Source organism: Amphibalanus amphitrite, unplaced genomic scaffold (assembly GCF_019059575.1).
Source record: "Amphibalanus amphitrite isolate SeventyFive unplaced genomic scaffold, NRLGWU_Aamphi_draft 000322F_arrow, whole genome shotgun sequence".
Taxonomy (NCBI): domain Eukaryota; kingdom Metazoa; phylum Arthropoda; class Thecostraca; order Balanomorpha; family Balanidae; genus Amphibalanus; species Amphibalanus amphitrite.
Genome location: NW_024881817.1, coordinates 27385 through 46698, shown reverse-complemented (window position 1 = coordinate 46698; position 19314 = coordinate 27385). Strand labels below are relative to the sequence as shown.

The 19314-nt window shown below is 48.8% G+C and overlaps 1 protein-coding gene across 1 annotated transcript in view; it reads right to left on the bottom strand.

Annotated features, from left to right (window-relative positions):
• The window catches only part of LOC122388437, a 99932-nt gene that overhangs the window by 68013 nt on the left and 12605 nt on the right, over positions 1–19314 (bottom strand). The window contains exons 3-4 of the mRNA XM_043379504.1: positions 13806–13927; positions 116–278 (exon numbers count right to left, since the gene is read on the bottom strand). Coding sequence (XP_043235439.1) covers positions 116–278; positions 13806–13927 — 285 coding nt within the window. The remainder of the gene's footprint in view (positions 1–115; positions 279–13805; positions 13928–19314) is intronic.

The following is a 19314-nucleotide window of genomic DNA, read 5'->3' as shown; positions in this document are numbered from 1 at the left end:
CGGCGCGTATGTAGAAAACCAATAGGTCCGGCGAGGGTTAACACAAATTTAACTTATAGTTTAATACCAAAGTGACCGTTTATCTGAACACCGCCCGATGTCGGTGTGAACTGACATTTGTTCCTGACCGGCGCCAGGTCAAACCGGTATGTCGGCTGGGTGCAGGCCGTCTGCTGAGCAGAGCCAAAGTCGAGCAGCAGCGGTGGCTGGTCGCCAGTCGGCAGGTCGCTGAACCACTGCAGCTCCGTAACGAACGTCCACGGCCCCCAGCACAGCTCCTGAAGAACAGGGAGCTAGGTGAGAGACTGCTGCTCCGTTACGTCCCCAGCACAGCTCCAAGGACAGGGAGTCAGGTCAGAGACTGCAGCTCCGTGACGAACGTCCACGGCCCCCAGCACAGCTCCCAGAAGACAGGGAGTCAGGTCAGAGACTGCAGCTCCGTGACGAACGTCCACGGCCCCCAGCACAGCTCCAAGGACAGGGAGTCAGGTCAGAGACTGCAGCTCCGTGACGAACGTCCACGGCCCCCAGCACAGCTCCCAGAAGACAGGGAGTCAGGTCAGAGACTGCAGCTCCGTGACGAACGTCCACGGCCCCCAGCACAGCTCCTGAAGGACAGGGAGTCAGGTGAGAGACTGCAGCTCCGTGACGAACGTCCACGGCCCCCAGCACAGCTCCCAGAAGACAGGGAGTCAGGTCAGAGACTGCAGCTCCGTGACGAACGTCCACGGCCCCCAGCACAGCTCCTAGAAGACAGGGAGTCAGGTCAGAGGCTGCAGTTCCGTGACAAACGTCCACGGCCCCCAGCACAGCTCCTGAAGGACAGAGGGTTGGGTGAGAGACTGCAGCTCCGTGACAAACGTCCAAGGCCCCCAGCACAGCTCCAAGGACAGGGAGTCAGGTCAGAGACTGCAGCTCCGTGACGAACGTCCACGGCCCCCAGCACAGCTCCAAGGACAGGGAGTCAGGTCAGAGACTGCAGCTCCGTGACGAACGTCCACGGCCCCCAGCACAGCTCCTAGAAGACAGGGAGTCAGGTCAGAGGCTGCAGTTCCGTGACGAACGTCCACGGCCCCCAGCACAGCTCCTAGAGGACAGAGGGTTGGGTGAGAGACTGCAGCTCCGTGACGAACGTCCACGGCCCCCAGCACAGCTCCTGGGGTAGAGGGAGATAGATTATCAACGGGGTGACAATATACGCAGACGAGCAGCATTCACGGACCGCGTACTTCACTCATTACACCTGAAAGAAAGCAGAGTGAGCATAACCCAACAATGCTAGCATAATCCCGAACGTTAACTGCCAATAATTGTCACTTGTTGATTGTTCAAAAATTATCAAGCGAAACCAGGTATATGAAGTTTTTCGTTTTTCTTTCACGTTTGTAGGATCTTTTTTCTCTGATGTTTTACAGGAACAACATTGCCACTTTCATAAAGCACATGCGTGTTACGCGCAATAAAATCGTTCCTTACAACATTAACGCAAAAATTGTCTACGGATCGTCGGATATACACCTACATTACTAGGGTTGACTATTAAGTAATGGAAGTGCCTTAAGCAATTAAACGTTTTTGCACGTGCACATGTTTTCTTGGTGTCATTTCACGCGCCGATGTTTTTTCTATCCAATGGTGAAGACCACATGTCCTTAGCTACTTCTTGCTCCAAGCTATCGTCGTTTTCCCAAGAGACCACCCGAACCTGCGGCGCACCATGAAAAAGGAGTCTGGCAATGGCCAAAATCGCGCGCCAAGCGCCAGCGCGAGGTCATCAGAGCTTATTGGCTTATTGTTATGGCTACACAATGGACAATTTCTATATTTTCATCAAAACAATACACATTGGCACGATAAATGACAGCATACACTACTCCACATAATCGCCTTCAAGCATCACACACAATTCCAGCCTCGTCTTGACCCACTCCTGGAACGCCGCCAGAAGACTGATTGGCGTTTTCTTTCTCAAACCGATGAAACCACCGACATATCGTCTGTGGGGAGGCTGCGTCGCTCCATACACTTAGAAAAAGAAAATTCTGATATTGGTAGGCCTTTTCCCTACGACAAACTGAGCTCTAATGACCTTGCACTCGTCGCTGGCGCGCGGCTTTGGCCATTGCCAGGTGGTGCGCCACAGGTTCGGGAGGTCTCTTGGGAAAACGACGATAGCTTATAGCAAAAAGTAGCTAGGGACATGTGGTCTTCACCATTGGATATAAAAAAGATCGGCGCATGAAATGACACCTAAATAATGTGTGCACGTGCAAACCCGTTTAATTGCTTAAGGCACTTCCATTACTTAATAGTCAACCCTAGTAGATACGCGGAGGTCGAGGACGTTTGGGCGACGGAGACATTGATCCAGACATGTTATTCAATAAAGGGTCATCAGCGTCCTCTACATGATTGATAAGGAAACATGTGATGGGCGCATTAGCTTCGCGAACAAATCTATTCAGCTATTTATCACCGGCGACAGTAGTCTGTTCTATTACGTAATTTACGCGCCCTCGCCTAGACAGAGTGTCGCCGTGCTCCTGGGAAGGCTCCCTAATGCGCTCAATTACCGGGCTAATCCCTCTGAACGGCCGGTGACGGCGTCACCCTCGTGACGGACGGACCGGCGACACGCCACCGAGGTGCCGCGCTCGCGGCGTCGCGTGCCCGGCCGGCAGCCGCGGGAACACACGCGGTGCATGAGTCGTGACCTGTTCGTGCCCCGCCGTCATGACACCGGCCTGTCCCATCCGGTGTGCGACCTTGGACGTGCATTATGTAATGTCGCTGGGATCCCGTGTAAAACCATCTCAGGACACCAGGGAGGGAGGGCACTCCAAGGTATAACCCTAGAACGCCTAGGGGGGGGTTGTATCACCCCCCCCCCCTGAGGTTTTTTCGAAGTGCACGCTAAACGGCTTGTCGTAGCGGGCTGAAATTTTCAATACCCTCTGGGGCAACCTTTGCGCATCTTTTGCCGAAAAAAAATTGATCGGGTCATGTCAGGTCACGGAGTTATGACGTCATAAGAGGTACAGCCTCCGGCCGACAGTTACCAAACGTGTGCGCCGAATCCCTAGGTTTTCTGCCGGTGATACCCACATTGTTTGATGGATCATGATGAAACTTTCCATGCATGTTGGGGCAAGCATTGGCTATTGTGTGGTGCAAGAAAATTGACCGGGTCAGGTCAGGTCACGGAGTTATGACCTCATAAGAGGTACAGCCTCCGGCCGGATTTTCACGAAGTGTGTACCGAGTCCCGAGGTTTTCTGCTGATGCTATCCACATTGCAGTGGATATCCACATATCTTTTCTGAGTCGTTACCTACAGTATTTATAGCGGAGCAGTGGTCAACAGCCGACGAATCGGGACAAACACCGGAGGGTGATGTGACACCATATCACTCATCAGCAATAGGCCTCTTACTTTTATAGGGTAAATACACCAAAAACACCATATATGATGCAGAATTGAGTGGGGAATACGTTGTTGAAGGTTTGAAGTTAATATCTCTCACCGTTTTGCCGCAATCGTTGCGCAAAGTTGAAAAAGTTTGATTTTTTCGGAAAATTTGACCTTTGACCGGTCATAAGTAGGTCAAATGTTGACCTAGGACCAAAAAATATACAACCAATCGCGAGATCTCGTTGAGAGCAATCCGTTGGTTTTTTCCGCTAAGCTCTACAACCTTCCGTTTCGAAACGCCAGGGGGGGGGGTCGTAACAACCCCCCCCCTGGTCGTTCGTGTTATGAGAAATGGCCTGGTCGTGCGAGGGATAATGGGAAACAATGTACGCAGATACTTACCTAGTTTATTTATACCTCTTAGGTCTTGCTTTGGGCATCCAGTGCGGACACGAAGTACAACTTACGAAAAGTGACTATTTTTTCGTTTGATAACATCCATAAATCGTAAAACACAGTCAAAGGCATATGATAGACAAATAAACGTGACAGGCTAAGTGGCTAATAACCGAATAGCCGTCTCCTAATTGCAAAGGTCACATAATGAAATCAGACGAAAGTGTCCCCTATTCTCCCCAAATGACTAGCATCGTCGCTCACGATGTCACATGTCTGCCATCCACCAGTCTTATCGGGCGTCACATAAATTTACTTTTTGTAGCTTTCATTTCCATTGATATCAATGATAAATGGAGACACGCCGATGGGGGAAGCTGAACACTGAAGCATTTATCAATCAAATATTATTTTCGGCTGATTTAAATACGATTTTGCACCGTTCAAACCAACCTTTCCCAGTTTAAACAGACACACTAGCTTTATTGAGGGTAATATGACCGAAGGACAGCAAAGGGACTGCTTCGCCCGGGCGTATCACCAATGAGGAGCGCGCTGTCTGTTTTACCACTGATCCACGCTGTGAGTTCAGCAGGTCGTCTTACATCACGGCACACCAGGTCGACCCACGGATCCCGCCAGCGGCTGCGGCTGTGAGCGCTCCGGAATAGTGACTCTGATCCGAGCCCGGTCCCAGAGCGCGGTACCATCTGTTCTGAGTCAGGCACAGTGCAGTTGGCCACCGCCCACTCAGTGGGCACACTGTTTTAGTAACCAGATCAATGGTACCGGATCGCGGCATTCAGAGTGCCAATACCGCAGCGGGGTCGGATAACCCTGGATTAGCGAGGTCAGAGGTGGGACGGTGAGGGTGGCGACTGGATGGGCCTCCGAGAGGAGAGGAAGACAGCCTGAATCACTGTGTAGGATTAAACTGGGAATAACGCACGGTGATGTCGAGTCTCAATCTATATTACTATTTGAGGAGGGTGCGTCTGTCCGTTACCGAGGTCCCGACTTGGTGGTGCTTTGCGTGGACTGCAGGCCAGACCGTTGCACCTAGCCCGGTGAAATTTGCACAACTCTTAGATCAAGGATGCGCGACGTGCCTTTGAGGGGTCTCAGCTCGATCGGGTCGATAGGGAGCGCGTGGTGCGTGCTCAAAAAGTGCAAATTCGCGTCATAGACTTTACATGTATAAATCGGCGTGCGAAATCGGGCGAAAATGGCTAATTTTGGCCGACACGGGTCCAGTTCCCGTGCAATATCTTGGTGACCAGGGATCCGACCGGCACGGGGAAAACAGCATCGTGTACAGAATTGAACGGGCTATTGAATGGTGTGCAATGCAGAGGATAGCACGCGCCACGTGCACCGGAGAGGGCACTTTTATTTGAAAAATTGCGGTTTTTGAGGGATTTTGGAATTAATTTTATTTTTAGGTGACCGTTAAATGGAGCGAGTTGAATCAACGCCTATTTGCAAGAGAGAGGTACCGCCTCTCATATAAAAATTATGAAAAGCTGATTGATCCAAATGAAGGTGGTGCAAATCACAGGAGAAAATGGTGTTTGTCAATTTTGTGCCACTTTATTAATCACACGGGGTTTGCTGCATAACCTGATACCTTTGGCAATTGAATATGGTACCATTGGATAGAGCTTCAATTCTGTCCAATATTCACTCTTCATTTTTGCATAATTAGCAACAGTATCCTTAAAAATGTAAATGTTCCAAACCATTACATTGTCATTTTTAGCGAAATTCATCGATGGCCCTCAAAAGACTTCAGCCAGTTTTCGAATCATTCTAAAGTAGAACGCATGATAATACGACACGGGCACCTCGATGCGATGTATCTTTTTGTTTTCTTACAAAATGCTTGGCCGTCCAAAAGCAATCGAACGAAATGGATATTTACCAACCAAATCGACACAGACCAACCCACGGGTCAAAAAATCCCCCCTTAGCGTTGCGGAGCACGCGGGTAACCCTAGTAACATCCAATTATCGAAGAGACCCGCCAAAAATGAAATACAGCTTCTCTCTATTGACCTCTCTTGATCTCAGACAATGACATCACATCTAGCTTTCCGTAACGCCCATATACAAAGCATCAGTCCTTATATCTACTTGATCTGAAGATGCCGTGTGTCGGAAAGCAATGGACGTGTCATGCACAACCCCACATCGTGCTAATTAAAATAACTTAAATACGCTACAAATAATCTTTACTGTATCCCTGACATGGGAAACTTCTTGTTTCAATATTACATTTTATTATTCATGTTTCATACGATATTTCTCTGGAATGTTATCATTGAATCATGCTTCGTGGTTTGTTGCCTCAGGGAACCAAATATTCCCCATATTGACAAAATCTGATCACTCGTCAGTCGTCAGCGCGCTCCCAGCAACTCCGACCGGACCTCACACCGCCACTCAGCCGCGCGTCCCCACTCCCAGCCAGCCGGCGGCATGGAGAGGTAGGCAGCCCGCAGTGCACGGGTGACGTGCGGCACAGCCTACCCGGCAGGGACGCTGAGCTGCAGCCTCAGCGGCAGGGCGGCGGCGCGGGCGGGCGGCGGATGGGTGCGAGGGAGAGGGAGAGGGAGAGGGAGAGGGAGAGGGAGAGGGAGAGGAAGAAAGCGAGACCGAGAACGAGAGCGAGAGGGAGAGGTTTGCAAGGAGGATGACTGCATTATTGTCAGCAATTCAACAGTTGAAGCCGGAAACCGAACTATTTAGGTACGTCTGATGCGAAGAGATGCCAATAAAATTAAAAGCAAATGTCTAACAAGTATGTAGAATGAAACGATCACCGTGTTCAAGGTGTTCGTCAAATTGAGCTGTGTGCGCAAGCACATGAAGACGTCAGATGCGGGAGAAGGGTGAACTATTTCTCCGGCAATTTGCCAGAGGCACAGGCAGTCTCCTATCGTTAGCGAAGGGCCCCGGGTGCACCTCTCCGCTCAGAGGAGCAGGGACGCTGGGACTCGACTGGTCGGAGAAAACAGCGGACTGGCAGCGACTGAGTGTAGCAACGGTAAAATATTGCGGTAAGGGGTAATTGTCATTAATTCATTGGAACACCAGACAACCAAAATAACTACGATGAATTATTGGTCATTGTAAGGGCGGATAAGCCACAATACCTAATGCTAATTGGCTCTATATACCGATGGCGATTCTAACTGCAGGTGAACGATCCAGCCTTCCGGCGTGGTCCCCAGAAGCAGAGCAAAAAGTCGATCATCCGTTAATCCGGCGCTAATATGGGTCTGCGTGGGCTCGCGGCCCATTCCATTTTGGGCCGGCCCGTGCCACTCTGCAGCACGCGCCGTTCGTCATTGGGGCACGGCCTCAGGTGGCATATCCGACACCGGGCCGCCAGCCGTCAGAGCTCGTCCAAAACGCGCTCAAAACTCATGAACTCACACCTTGTGGCGGTCGTTAGCAAATGAGGCCGGACCGGGCCGCGGTACTCGGACCGGGCCGCGGTACTCGGCTTTCGTGCGCCCGTCGCCGGATGGGTGTGGCCCCCCGTTATCAGCTGATTACAATCAGCTGATTACAATCAGCTGATGGCCGGAAATCACACCTCGCCGAGAGGACGTGGGGTCAGCGGGATGGGGTGGACGGGGAGGGGAGGGGGGCGGGCACAGGTATGAATGTGCTCAGTAAGACCAAATACCGAATGGCATCTCATACAAGGGAGAGTGGAAAGCGTTGGGCGACAAAATAACTGAGACGTCTGCAATATCTGGCCGACCGGTATAAAGATAGTTTCTAAATTCTCACCTTGCCACATGAAATATGTTGGTGAATGGTGTATGCCACATCTGGCAAACGAGTTCATTATCCGGCAGCGTCGCGTGTTGGCAGGATGTCGAGGTAAGGTCAGGCAATACTTTTTCGTTTTATGATAGTTTGATTTTCCGTTGAATTATATAATTTACCTTTTGGTCCTTTTTGACTAAGATCCGGAACGAATTGAAGATAAAAAGCTTGCCTCATAACACAGAAGGATTGTATTACCGATTGCCGAAGATATGATTATCAAACGAGACTTATTAGGTACATGGGTGGCTCAGCCGATTTGTCAGAAGTTTAAAAATCCATAACAATCAATTTTCCATGACCTCTTTGGTATAACATAATAATAATAAACATTTCAGTTAATTTCTCAGGATCCGAGTGAGGAAAAGAGGACATAAAAGCGCCTCAGCCGCCTTGTGTAATGATCGAACCTCTGCCGAGCCGTGCCTATTACCTTTACATACATGAGCTCAAGGCAAGGTGAACCGCTCAGAGAGTGGATCAGCTCCGCCGGTGGTTCCCCGTGGGATATGTCGACCTCGATCAAAGTTGACAAGCCTGCCGGCTAAGTCATGTCCCCACAGGGATGCCGCGGAGGCCACGCTCAAACAGTGCTGAGCAGCGACCATTCATTCTTGTCCAAGAGCTTGTCACAAACGTTTTACTTGACGGTGAATTGAATAAATGCTAGAGATTATCTACGATACGGCTTACAATTATACACGGCAAACACGATGCTATGCAGCTAGTGACTAGCATGCAGGTGTTTTTTTTTTTTTTTGATGGAATCTTTAAATTCACAAAGCTAAAAGCCACACAGTTTCAAGCCAACTGCGCTATCATTTCGTCGAAATGATAGGAAACTTGTCGAAAGACATAAGCTCAGGCCTCGCCCGTTTTGCGCCACCTCATGCGTTCACCTGTATAATACTGATATAAAACTCGGAAGCTCGTCTCTCGATTTAAATGGTTTGCAACTGACTGAAACTGCTACAGTGGGCTAGTTGTTGTAAGGGCCACATTTTTGTTGTTTTTAACGATTGAACTGTTTATCTATGCAAGTTTTACTTTTTAAAAGCAAAAAGCAAATTAAATCATTGAAGTCTTGTTCCTTTCCTCCCGCACGGCCCCCCCAGGGAGGGCAGGTGGGGAGGGGGAGGGAGCTGTGGGAGGGGCAGGTGGGAGTGGCGGGCCGTGGGAGGGGCAGGTGGGGTTGGCGGGCCGTGGGAGGGAGCTCAGTCTACCGGCCACTCAGGGCCGCCGCCGCTGACCGATGGCGCCGACAGCGGTCAGTCGGGGGTGGGGAACCGATGGACCGACCGATGGACCTGATGGACCGACCGATGACCGACCGATGGGCCGACCGATGGACCCGCGGTCCGCCGTCGCGATGGAAATCCCGAATACCACCATTAAACAAGTAAATGAAAAACAAAACTGAATCAACACAAAAACTTTGACAATGCTGCCAAAAATGTAATATAAAAACAATATACGATGATATGACTGCGTTTTATGTCCTTAGCTGCAATCATCTAGTGAAAGTACAGGAGTCTATAAAAGAGTTCCTATATAAAATCGGATAAGAGAAGGTGGGAGCGTTTTTAGACCGGACACAGCGTTTCTGAAGTAGCAACAAATAACCCTCTCTCTCTCACTCTCTCTCTCCCTCTCTCTCTCCCCTCTCTCTCTCTCTCTCCCCTCTCTCTCTCTCTCTCTCTCTCTCTCTTTCTGTCACTCACTCCCTCTCTCTCTCCCCTCTCTCTCTCTCTCTCTCTCTCTCTTTCTGTCACTCACTCACTCTCACTCTTTCTCTCTCCCCATCTTTCTCTATTCTCTCTCTCTCTCTCTCTCTCTCTCTCTCTCTCTCTCTCTCTCTCTCTCTCTCTCTCTCTCTCTCTCTCTCTCTCTCTCTCTCTCTCCCCTCTCTCTCTCTCTCTTTCTGTCACTCACTCCCTCTCTCTCTCTCTCTCTTTCACTCTCACTCTCTCTCTCTCTCTCACTCTCACTCTCTCTCTCTCTCTCTCTCTCTCTCTCTCTCTCTCTCTCTCTCTCTCTCTCTCTCTCTCCCTCCTTATATACACATAACATTCATAAATATGGGCCTGACAAACACAGTTATTGCGGCAAATGGTATTGCTCTGTTCCTCTCTGAGGAAGTGGTGCTTGCTCCTGCTCTGCGGCAGACAACTGCTTTGACTGGAGAGATGACATGGCCAGTCCATAGGGATATTGAGAACGCACAGCCCTCGTCTCCCTGCATGGTAAGTATGTGCCCTTTCGTCGACAAAACCGAGAATAGCTCGGAAGCTAATCAGTCAGTAAAGGCTTCATCAGTCAACAGGAATTCCGTAGCTCAGAGGCGTGCTGTGTGTCTCACTCTTGGTTGGGTTTAACTTGAAGCAGCCTATCCACCCAGTATAAGATCAAAAGCAAGTTTATTTTCGGCCGAATTCAAACATTTTTCACCAAGTTGGATGGAAGATCCATAATGATGGTCCCAACCTTAGGTGTGAACTGGAGCCTCAAGCATCTTGCTGGACCGAGCTCCCAGTAGGCGGTGACAAATCCTTTGAGTTAACCCGCGCCCCACTGGGGTCTGCGTATAACACGCCCTACTGGGGGGGGGGCTATTCATAGCCCCCCCCTCCTAACTCCGAAACTACTGGGCCGATCGTCAAAATTCAAACGGCGTCTGATAGCCCCGGAAAAACTGTCGAGCGAATCCTAATTTCATTGACCTCGAGGTCACCGATGACGTCACAGGTCAGGTCAAAGTAAAAATTATTAGCACTTTGGCTTTTTCACGTTTTGGGCTCTGGCCGCCGTCTTACAAGTCAGATCAGGCTCATTTTTGGATCACACACTCGGGAACAGATGCTCTAGTTACCCTGAGGGTACCAAACTTGTACTTTGATTTTCAGGTCAAGGTCAGGTCATCACAGGTCACGAAAATATTAAATCATGTGTCGGTCACGTGACACATGTTTTATGGTCCATTTAGGTCAGAGAGTTCGCATTTGATGTCGTCTATGTCATTCGAGGTCATTAATTTGAGTCGAATTTAGCTTATGTTAGGTCACTTTCAGGTCAAAAAAGGTCAAATTTTGAAGTTAAAATTTTTCAACAAAAAGGTGTCTATTGGATGCAGTTTGAGCTCAGGAACACGATGGTGCTATTTATATTGGCGTACGATATCACATACGTGCTGAAAAATTGATTTGAAAAATTAATAATTGTGAATTTTTGCAATAATGCGTAAAGCTTGGCCATTTTTGAAGATATTTAGCTAAAACTTGCTAGAGTTAGTCATAATAATGCGTTCTATCACATATATTCCGCTTTTTTCGAAAAGTCAAAAAGTTTTTGAAAAAAAAAAACGCAAAAATATAAATTTTGGAAATTATTATAAAAATTTTCAAAATTTTCAAAATTTCGAAAATCCGAGATAGCAGTTTGATAGCGCAGTCTATTCTGAGTCCTCTCATGCAAAGAAATTGGATCTAGCTTAAAAACTGAGCTCTTGGGAGCGATTGCCGTGGTTCAATGTTTTGCGTCGAAATCGGCCGAACATGACGTCACTCTGACGTCATTTCCGGCCGACCTATAGTAGGTACGAAGTTCACATTTTGACACAAGGTGTCAAATTGATGCAGCCTAAGGTACTGAAAGTTTGGCGTTGATACGTCAAGCGATTTGGAAGTTATTGCAGAAAAACGGGAGGGGGGGGGGGCTATAAATAGCCCCCCCAGTGGGGCGCGGGTTAACATCAGTTTCGTCGTAATAATAATGCCTACCACGTAGCGAGACTACAAAGTCCTGTAAATGTTCAGTGTTTACATAATAAGCACTTTTGTAGTGAGGTTCCAATAGCATTTCGGCAGGGCAATCATTTACAAATCAATTTGTTTACAAATAGGTTTAGAGGTGAAAACGGTTTAATGAACTTATATGTGATGACACCAATGCTTATTCAACTATGTACATTCTCTTCGGGCAGGTTAGGCCGTACTGGAAGCCTGCATTTTAGCTGTGAAAGCATGACTGTGATCCCGACTTTTATTTTTTTTTAATATATAGATAAGGCGAGAGCCTACAGTGCTGGTCCGTACACTCGGCGCTGCCTTTGTTGCGGTAGAAATACGTGTCCTTCCACTAAAGCCATTTTTCAGCCTTTCCCGCCCGTTGCAATTTCAACAGCGAGGGAGGCTTGTTTGCATGTAAAGTGTGGGTTGCCGAGACGCCAAAATCGTTAGCGAATGCGAAAAAAAAAACAGAACTCCTGTGCTAACAAGTAAAACTAGCTGGAAAGTATTCTGAAGCATTGTTGAAAATTACATGTTCATGGCCATTTCAGGTATAATTCATTAAGCTCCGGATCCGCCCGTTACGTCTGTCCCGGCTCAGGCGTCAAAAATAGCACATCAGAAATGGACCGGGCCTGTCCCCATTTAACACACCATTACCGTGCCGCCAGCTGGAAATGCCATGGTACACAGCGCGAGGAGGAGGACGGCCTAACAGATGGCGCCATTCGAAACTCGGCTCTTCTGCTTGCATTACTAAACAGCTTCCATCTGTTTCGATCGGGTGGACGCTGTCACAAGTCAGTTAGAAAGCCAGTGACATTGGATGGAAAACACGCGAAGGCCGGTGCATCACAATGATTGATGTGGCATAGGCATATTTGATTATTGTTTCATGAAATATTGTATTTCGTACACTAGGCACTGCTTTTCATAATTGAAACAGGCATTATAAAATATGAACAGGTTTCTGACACTGCAATACGATCAGCATGCCATGAAATGCGATGGTGAATTTGAATCAATTAACAGTATGTTCTAAAAATGGTTTTGAATATAAACAATTATGCATAAGGCCATAGAGATGGTTTGCCAGTCTGGTCATTCCGGTCATTCGGAGAATGGTCACAAGTGTGGGGCAACAAAAAGCACCTGATCTGTCATGACGTTCTAGAAATTTCTTAGTATGAATTAACCCTCGCCCATGTAGGGGGGGGTTGGTGCAACCCCCCCCCTGAGGTTTTTCGGAAATAGTGCAAAAACGGCGGCGCGCAGCGCCGCCAAATTTTGGGTACCTGATGGGGCAAACCTTGCGCATCTTTTGATAAAAAAAATTTGACCGGGTCATGTCAGGTCACGGAGTTATGACGTCACAAAGGGAACAGCCTCCTGCCGGATTTTCACAAACTGAGTGCCAACGCCCGAGGTTTCCTGCCGGTGGTACGGACATAGGTTGATGGATCGTGATGAAACTTCCCATGCATGTTGGGGCAAGTATTGGCTATCATATGGTATAAGAAACTTGACCGGGTCAGGTCAGGTCACGGAGCTATGACGTCACAAGAGGAACAGCGTCCGGTACTATTTTTGAAAAGCGCCCGAACCACTATTTTGCTAATTCTTGTCACCTCAATGGAAATATGCAGCAATATTAGCTTCTATAGGGAGCAAATGGACATCCCAAATCCAAAAATACAATCAGATTTCAAAAATTTAAATTCTGATTTTTCGAATTTCTGCCGCCGACTGTGACCTTGCCGACTTCCGGCGCTCCCAACGCGCCATTTTTAGAGCTAGGGAAACGAAATACATACCAAACGATAGAGAATTGATCAAGGAACACGATAGTGAAGGTTTCAAGTCGATATCTCCCACCGTTTTGCCGCAATCGCCGCGGAAAAGTTGAAAAAGTCTATTTTTCCGAAAATTTGACCTTTGACCGGTCAAAAGTAGGTCAAATGTTGACCTAGGACCAAAAAATATACCACCAATCGCGAGATCTCGGCGAGAGCAATCCGTTGGTCTTTTCCGCTAAGCTCTACGACGCTCCGTTTTCAAACGCCAAGGGGGGGTCGCACCAACCCCCCCCCCCCTGCATGGGCGAAGGTGGCAGATCGCCGTTTACGGGCGAGGGTTAAAGGTACCTAGCCGAACGAGCCGAACAGTTAGAAAAGAGCTTTTTACTATAATAAACAGAGAGTGTTTTCAAACCTTGATTATCATGTTTAGCTTCAATTGGATATTTGATCTAAGGAAAAACGCAGGTTTTTTAACAGTGTTAATGTTCAGCTGAAATGCACTACATTCTCTGCCTCCCACTGTCTGGGTGATGCCGGGGACGCCCCCCCCCCCCGTGTCTGGGGACGTCTCACCTGCGCAGTGCCGGCGCTGCAGTCGCGCAGTGACGTCACCAGGTCGACCTGCAGGGTGACCCGAGCACGCTGGTCGGGCGGATCCGACGGAAACCCGGCCTCCACCGTCACCGTGCGGATCCCTGCCGCAACAGAGGGGGGGGGCAGAGATCAGAAGTCAGCGACATGGTCAGCACGGTAGGGACAGCGACATATAATGGTCAAAGGTCAAAGGTCAGCGACCTGGTTAAAGGTCAACGGTCAGCGACCTGGTCAGGCGTCAGCGGTCACTCAGGTCAGTGACAGTGAACTGGCCAGAGGATAGTGGTCAGCGGTCAGGAGAGGTCAGCGGTTAGAGACAGGTCAGAGGTTAACAACACTGACATATTCAGAGTTGAGCGCAAATACCTGGCCATAGGGCAGGACAGTAAACTGGCTACTGGACAGGGAATGCAGCGGTTAGGAAACGCTAACAACTTATATCGATGTCTAAAAGAGAAGGCAAGAAGCACAGCTGTGATATTCTCACTTCTCAGCACAAATATGTCACCACACTAGACGCATTTTTCCTCGTGTCTATCCGTACGGGAAGTCATCATACTTTATCAACGTCGGGACGACGGAGATCACATTCGCATTTCCCGTGATCTCAAATCATCTTCCTGAAGCTCCTCTCGGCCATCTCGAGCCGGGCGTCACATCAGCATTCCGGGGTATCATTTGGCCGGGGGCGCCGTCTGGCGACCTGCCGTGCCCACAATAAGCCGCCAGAACGCGCCGCCTCCAGTCGCGCTGAGAATGAGACCAGTGAGGCGCACAAAATAACGGCGGTGCGGAGTTCAGCGGTAGCGCCCATTGACGCCCAGAATTCATGTGTGATATTGAAGGCAGACGAGGTGCGGCGCAGAGCCCGGGACCTGTGACCTCAACTGACCCTGGGGCCTGTAACCCGGGCCGAGCCTCCGAGTCTGCACAGAGCCCAGGACAGGCGACTCAGTCTGACCTCGAGTCAGTAGTTAGCACATCCAGACCCAAAGCAGGTCCAAATGTTGCAGGATGCCAATATGGTCAGCTTGAGAAGTGATGGAAGGTCAAAGTCACTTGACGAGAAGAGTTCATGGTGATGTAAGCCAATCCATTTTGTCGAGCTGTTCACAACCAGGATGCTTTCATCTCTTCAGGATGTCTCTTTCAAAGGTAGCGCGGCACCGGGGATTGAACCCGGGTTCTCCCGAACCCCGAACCAAAGCATGACACACTGCATAATTGCATGCCGAATGCTCCGAGATTTCTCCAGAAAAAAGGTTATCGTTGATTAGCGAGACAAAGCATGGTTTCCTCCTCTTTCCAGTCTTTATACGAGTTCATCTGCATTTAATTAACCCATTTACGCCCTTCGTTGCGTTTTCGCAACGCAAGCAAGCGTCGACGTGATCGAAGCTTGAGAAGTGTGTAAAAGAGACTAACCGATGAGACAAGTTTCAGCGTGTGTAGCATGGTTGTGCGCATGATACTACGCAGTTACAAGTCTGTGCGGCCGGTAAGTTACTGCCTAGAGCTCCCAGAGGGAAGTCGAAGGTTTTGTGAGTGATGACGTCACGAAAACCAAGATAAGTAGGCTAAGTGCTTAATAATATCGTAATGAAAATTGTGTAAACATATTCTGCAGAGTCCCTGCAATAGCGTAGATATGCATTTTGTTAAGAAATAATGCTACAAAAAGGGTTTGTGACTATTTTCAAATATGACTACGGTCGCGTTGCGGGAACGCAACGAAGGGCACATCGGAAAGACAGCGGTGTTGCGAAAACGCAACGATGGGCACATTGGCAGGGTAGCGGAAGTATGAATATCAACAGTAGACTTCACTCGTGATACGCTGTGGGTTCTCTCTTTCTCTCCCCCATCTTCCTCCCTCTCCTCCTCGTTCCCCAACTCTCTCCCCCTCTCTCTCTCTCTCTCTCTCTCTTTCTCTCTCTTTCTTTCTCTCTCTCATTTTGTAGCCATGAGGCTGTAGCGGCGGAACATCTTCAATTAAGGGGGGGAGCACTGCTGACTTTTGGTCTCATTCTTTCCATTTCCATTTCCATGCAACGCCTATCGGGATAATGTTAAAATGGCAAAATCAAGGGGGGCACGGTGCCCCGGTGCCCCCTCCCCCGGCTCCGCCGCCTATGCCATGAGGGACGTATATAGGTACGTTTTGTGCAAGGTGCGTTCGCACGTAAAATGTTGCGACACATTTCATATTTGCTGGCTCAAACAGCCACAAACACTCCTTTCTTTTTCTCTCGCAGATTTTCGGCCTCGGGCTGTTCGTTCACTAAGCAATGTGTTCCCATGCATCTGAAAATCGCATGGTAGGAAAAGGACTCATGCATCAAACGGTCGGCGATGCTAACGGAGCTGAGAGATAATTAGGTCCTTTGGAAATTGGATCTACTATGTACAGTACATTGTCCATAAATAATGAATAACGGGGATGTATTCTGGTATCAGGCGACAGATAGGCATCGCCATTCTCTGGATAGAATCTGCTGACTACCAGCATTTGCGTTAGAAAAGATAACTGAGGGTCGGCAAATAGTGGGATAGGCCCCCTCTGAGGGTAGCTGAGCCCTTCGGCAGGGGTAATGAGGGCGGACCCATGGGAAAATAATAATTTTTAGGATTCATAACTCGCATAGATTCATAAGCTGCTTGATGTGGAGTATACGCCTGTTTTCTTACTTTGATAGGCTTTTTATCTAATCAGACCATTTTTAGAGCTAGCAGGATTATTGGAATTAGGGGAGACATTTGTCTGACCGGACACGGTCAATCGTAGACTGGAGACTGAGCCCAGCCAGTGGGCAGCCGCCACCCATGACCCACCCCCTTCCCCCCTCCCAAGCACTCACTGCACCCGGCTACAGGCGCGCTCCTATGTGAGCTGCCCGATTGCGATATACGTTGCCGGTCCAGCCCGGAACAGGGGGATGAGGCGTGGAGGAGGATTCAACTATCCTGAAGATGGAAAGGACGGATTGACGTCGAATCACCATTCTGTCCTGGCATTGTCTCGAGAAAGAGGCTACACGTGAAGGTCGCTGAGAGTGGGGCCATGAAAATTTTGGATTAGGTGTAAACATGATAAACTGGGAGTCGATTTGTTGTGATGCGCTACGCCTTACGCGGGTAATTTGTTAGAGCCGGATCGGTCCTTTTTTCTTTTTGCTGAGAGTGGGTACGACTAACCTGCAATGGAATTTAACTTTACTCCTAGGAGGGTGGTTAAAAATGAATGCAGATATACGCGCATACGAGAGGCACTGGTTTACTCCCAATCCTCCGTTTAATTGTATTCAGTGTGCACTGTGCAGGGTCTGATAGGTGGAGGTAATGGATCTGTCTAGCTTCCAAAAAGAAAGCATCACCCTGGATACGTGTCGACCACAACTTTAAATGAAAAGCAATGGACAACGTAAATGGTTGATAATGACCGTGTTGCCATCTCCCCGTTCGCGAATCATGAAGTTATGCTTCCTCACTGAGGCTCTTAGGCGGGTTATAGAGCATGACGGATGTGGGTTCCGCTTTTTCAAGCAATAGTTGTCAACAGTTGATTGATGTTTTGTCAAAATATATTAGCATATACGGCAGTTCAGTGTACTTTATGTCCGTCTGATGTGCCCGTCGTTGCGTTTTCGCAACGCTGATGGCGCCCGGTGTGCCCTTCGTTGCGATTTCGCAACGCATGTTTTTTACGTTTTTCTCGAGAAACTTTTGCTGCAGGCAAAAATTATTTTCGATTCCATACAAGGCCCTGGTAGGAGCATAACATATTTTGATTTCGTCGATTTTCATGATGGTCAATATTCCTGGGCATAAATGGGTTAAACGATCGTATGTATTTGAGGAATTTAGATAATTTAAACATTTTGCCATATTCAAGGCGCTACTCTATTCCGATATGAATTCATATAAGGCGACGCAAGGCATGATGTAGCTGCATCGCATCCTTCATAGTCAGAGCGTTTATACAATATGGAAATATGTGAGCCGCGGCTCAGCAAACCATAAATATTTAGCCGTCACCATTCCATTTAGGAGATAGCCCTGTGGTAATGTGTTTCTGAACCGAATGCTGCAGCATTGTGATACCCATTATCATAAGATAACTGTTTCTGGTGGCCATCTTTCTAAGCTGACTCGTGCTTATGAATCAGACAACTTGAATGAATCAGAACAGGGCCCATAAGCTATTCAAACGGCTGGAAGCCGTACCGACGAGTTTTCTTGGAAATTCTCCTGGAAATATTGCTAAATAGCGAGTGATCGAGTGGACTTTATGTTTGTTTGCTGTGTTGAAAGACCAAACCGTTTCTGGCATGTATTAGGTATATGCGGACACACACAAAAGTATCGCTATGCCACCCGGTTTGTCGGTCCGCCCGACCGCCAGGCTCTACATATATCGCCGACCGTTGGCCGCGGGCCCAGCGCGGCGGGTCAGCCTACCCTCCAGGGCAGTCAGCGGCGCACGGTGCGCCCCGGCACATAGGTAGCTCACAGTGCGTCCGCCAGCAGTTAATATTTACAAACTTAACAACTGTCAAAACTGTAAAAAACGTATTTTGTGCAGTTTAATGACCAAAAAAGTGATGCAAGTTTCCTTTTTCCAAAATTGTGCCTAGTGCCCAATCCGAGGTCATGCTACTGGAACATGCTAGGAAAGTTGACGGGAAATGTCTAAAGCGTCCCAGTTTCCAAAAGTTATCATTATGTTCAAGGTTCAATATTTTCCTGCATTTTCACGCAATGCAGCCATTTCGTGGGTAAAACCCACACTATTGACAGACGGACACACACGCGCCACACGCCGGCGCTATTTGCTCTGATCTTGACGTCACATTAGCGCCAATATCGCCAGCCGATCGTCAGTATGTACGGACTGGAATTGGACCGTATGTTCCGACCGGAATTGGTCCGTATGTACGGACCGGCCGGCCGACATGCCCCCCCCCCCTCCCCTCCACGGCGTGTAAACAGTCAGGTGAGGGCGGCGGGGGGGGGGGGGCGGCGACCAAACACCGGCGCCCTGATGAGCGGCCGCACATTTATGGCGCCCTCGTCACGGTCAAACACAATCGCGGCGCGACGCACTGCGGGGGGGGCAGTGGGGGCGAGACTTATGATAGAGAGAGAGGGAGAGAGGGAGAGAGAGAGAAAAAGGAGGAGGAAGAGGAGGAGGAGGAGAAGGAGAGGAGGAGGAGGAGAGGAGGAGAGGAGGAGAGGAGGAGAGGAGGAGAGGAGGAGAGGAGGAGAGGAGGAGAGGAGGAGAGGAGGAGAGGAGGAGAGGAGGAGAGGAGGAGAGGAGGAGGAGAGAAGGAGAGGAGGAGATAGAGCTGAAAGAGGAGCAGAGAAGAGACAGTTGCCACATCACATCGTAACTTTGAGTGTTATTCATGGCAAAGACAAAACATTGTTGACATGCTTGAATTTCTAATTGTGTATGAATGTTTTATTTTTTGTATCATTCGACACATTT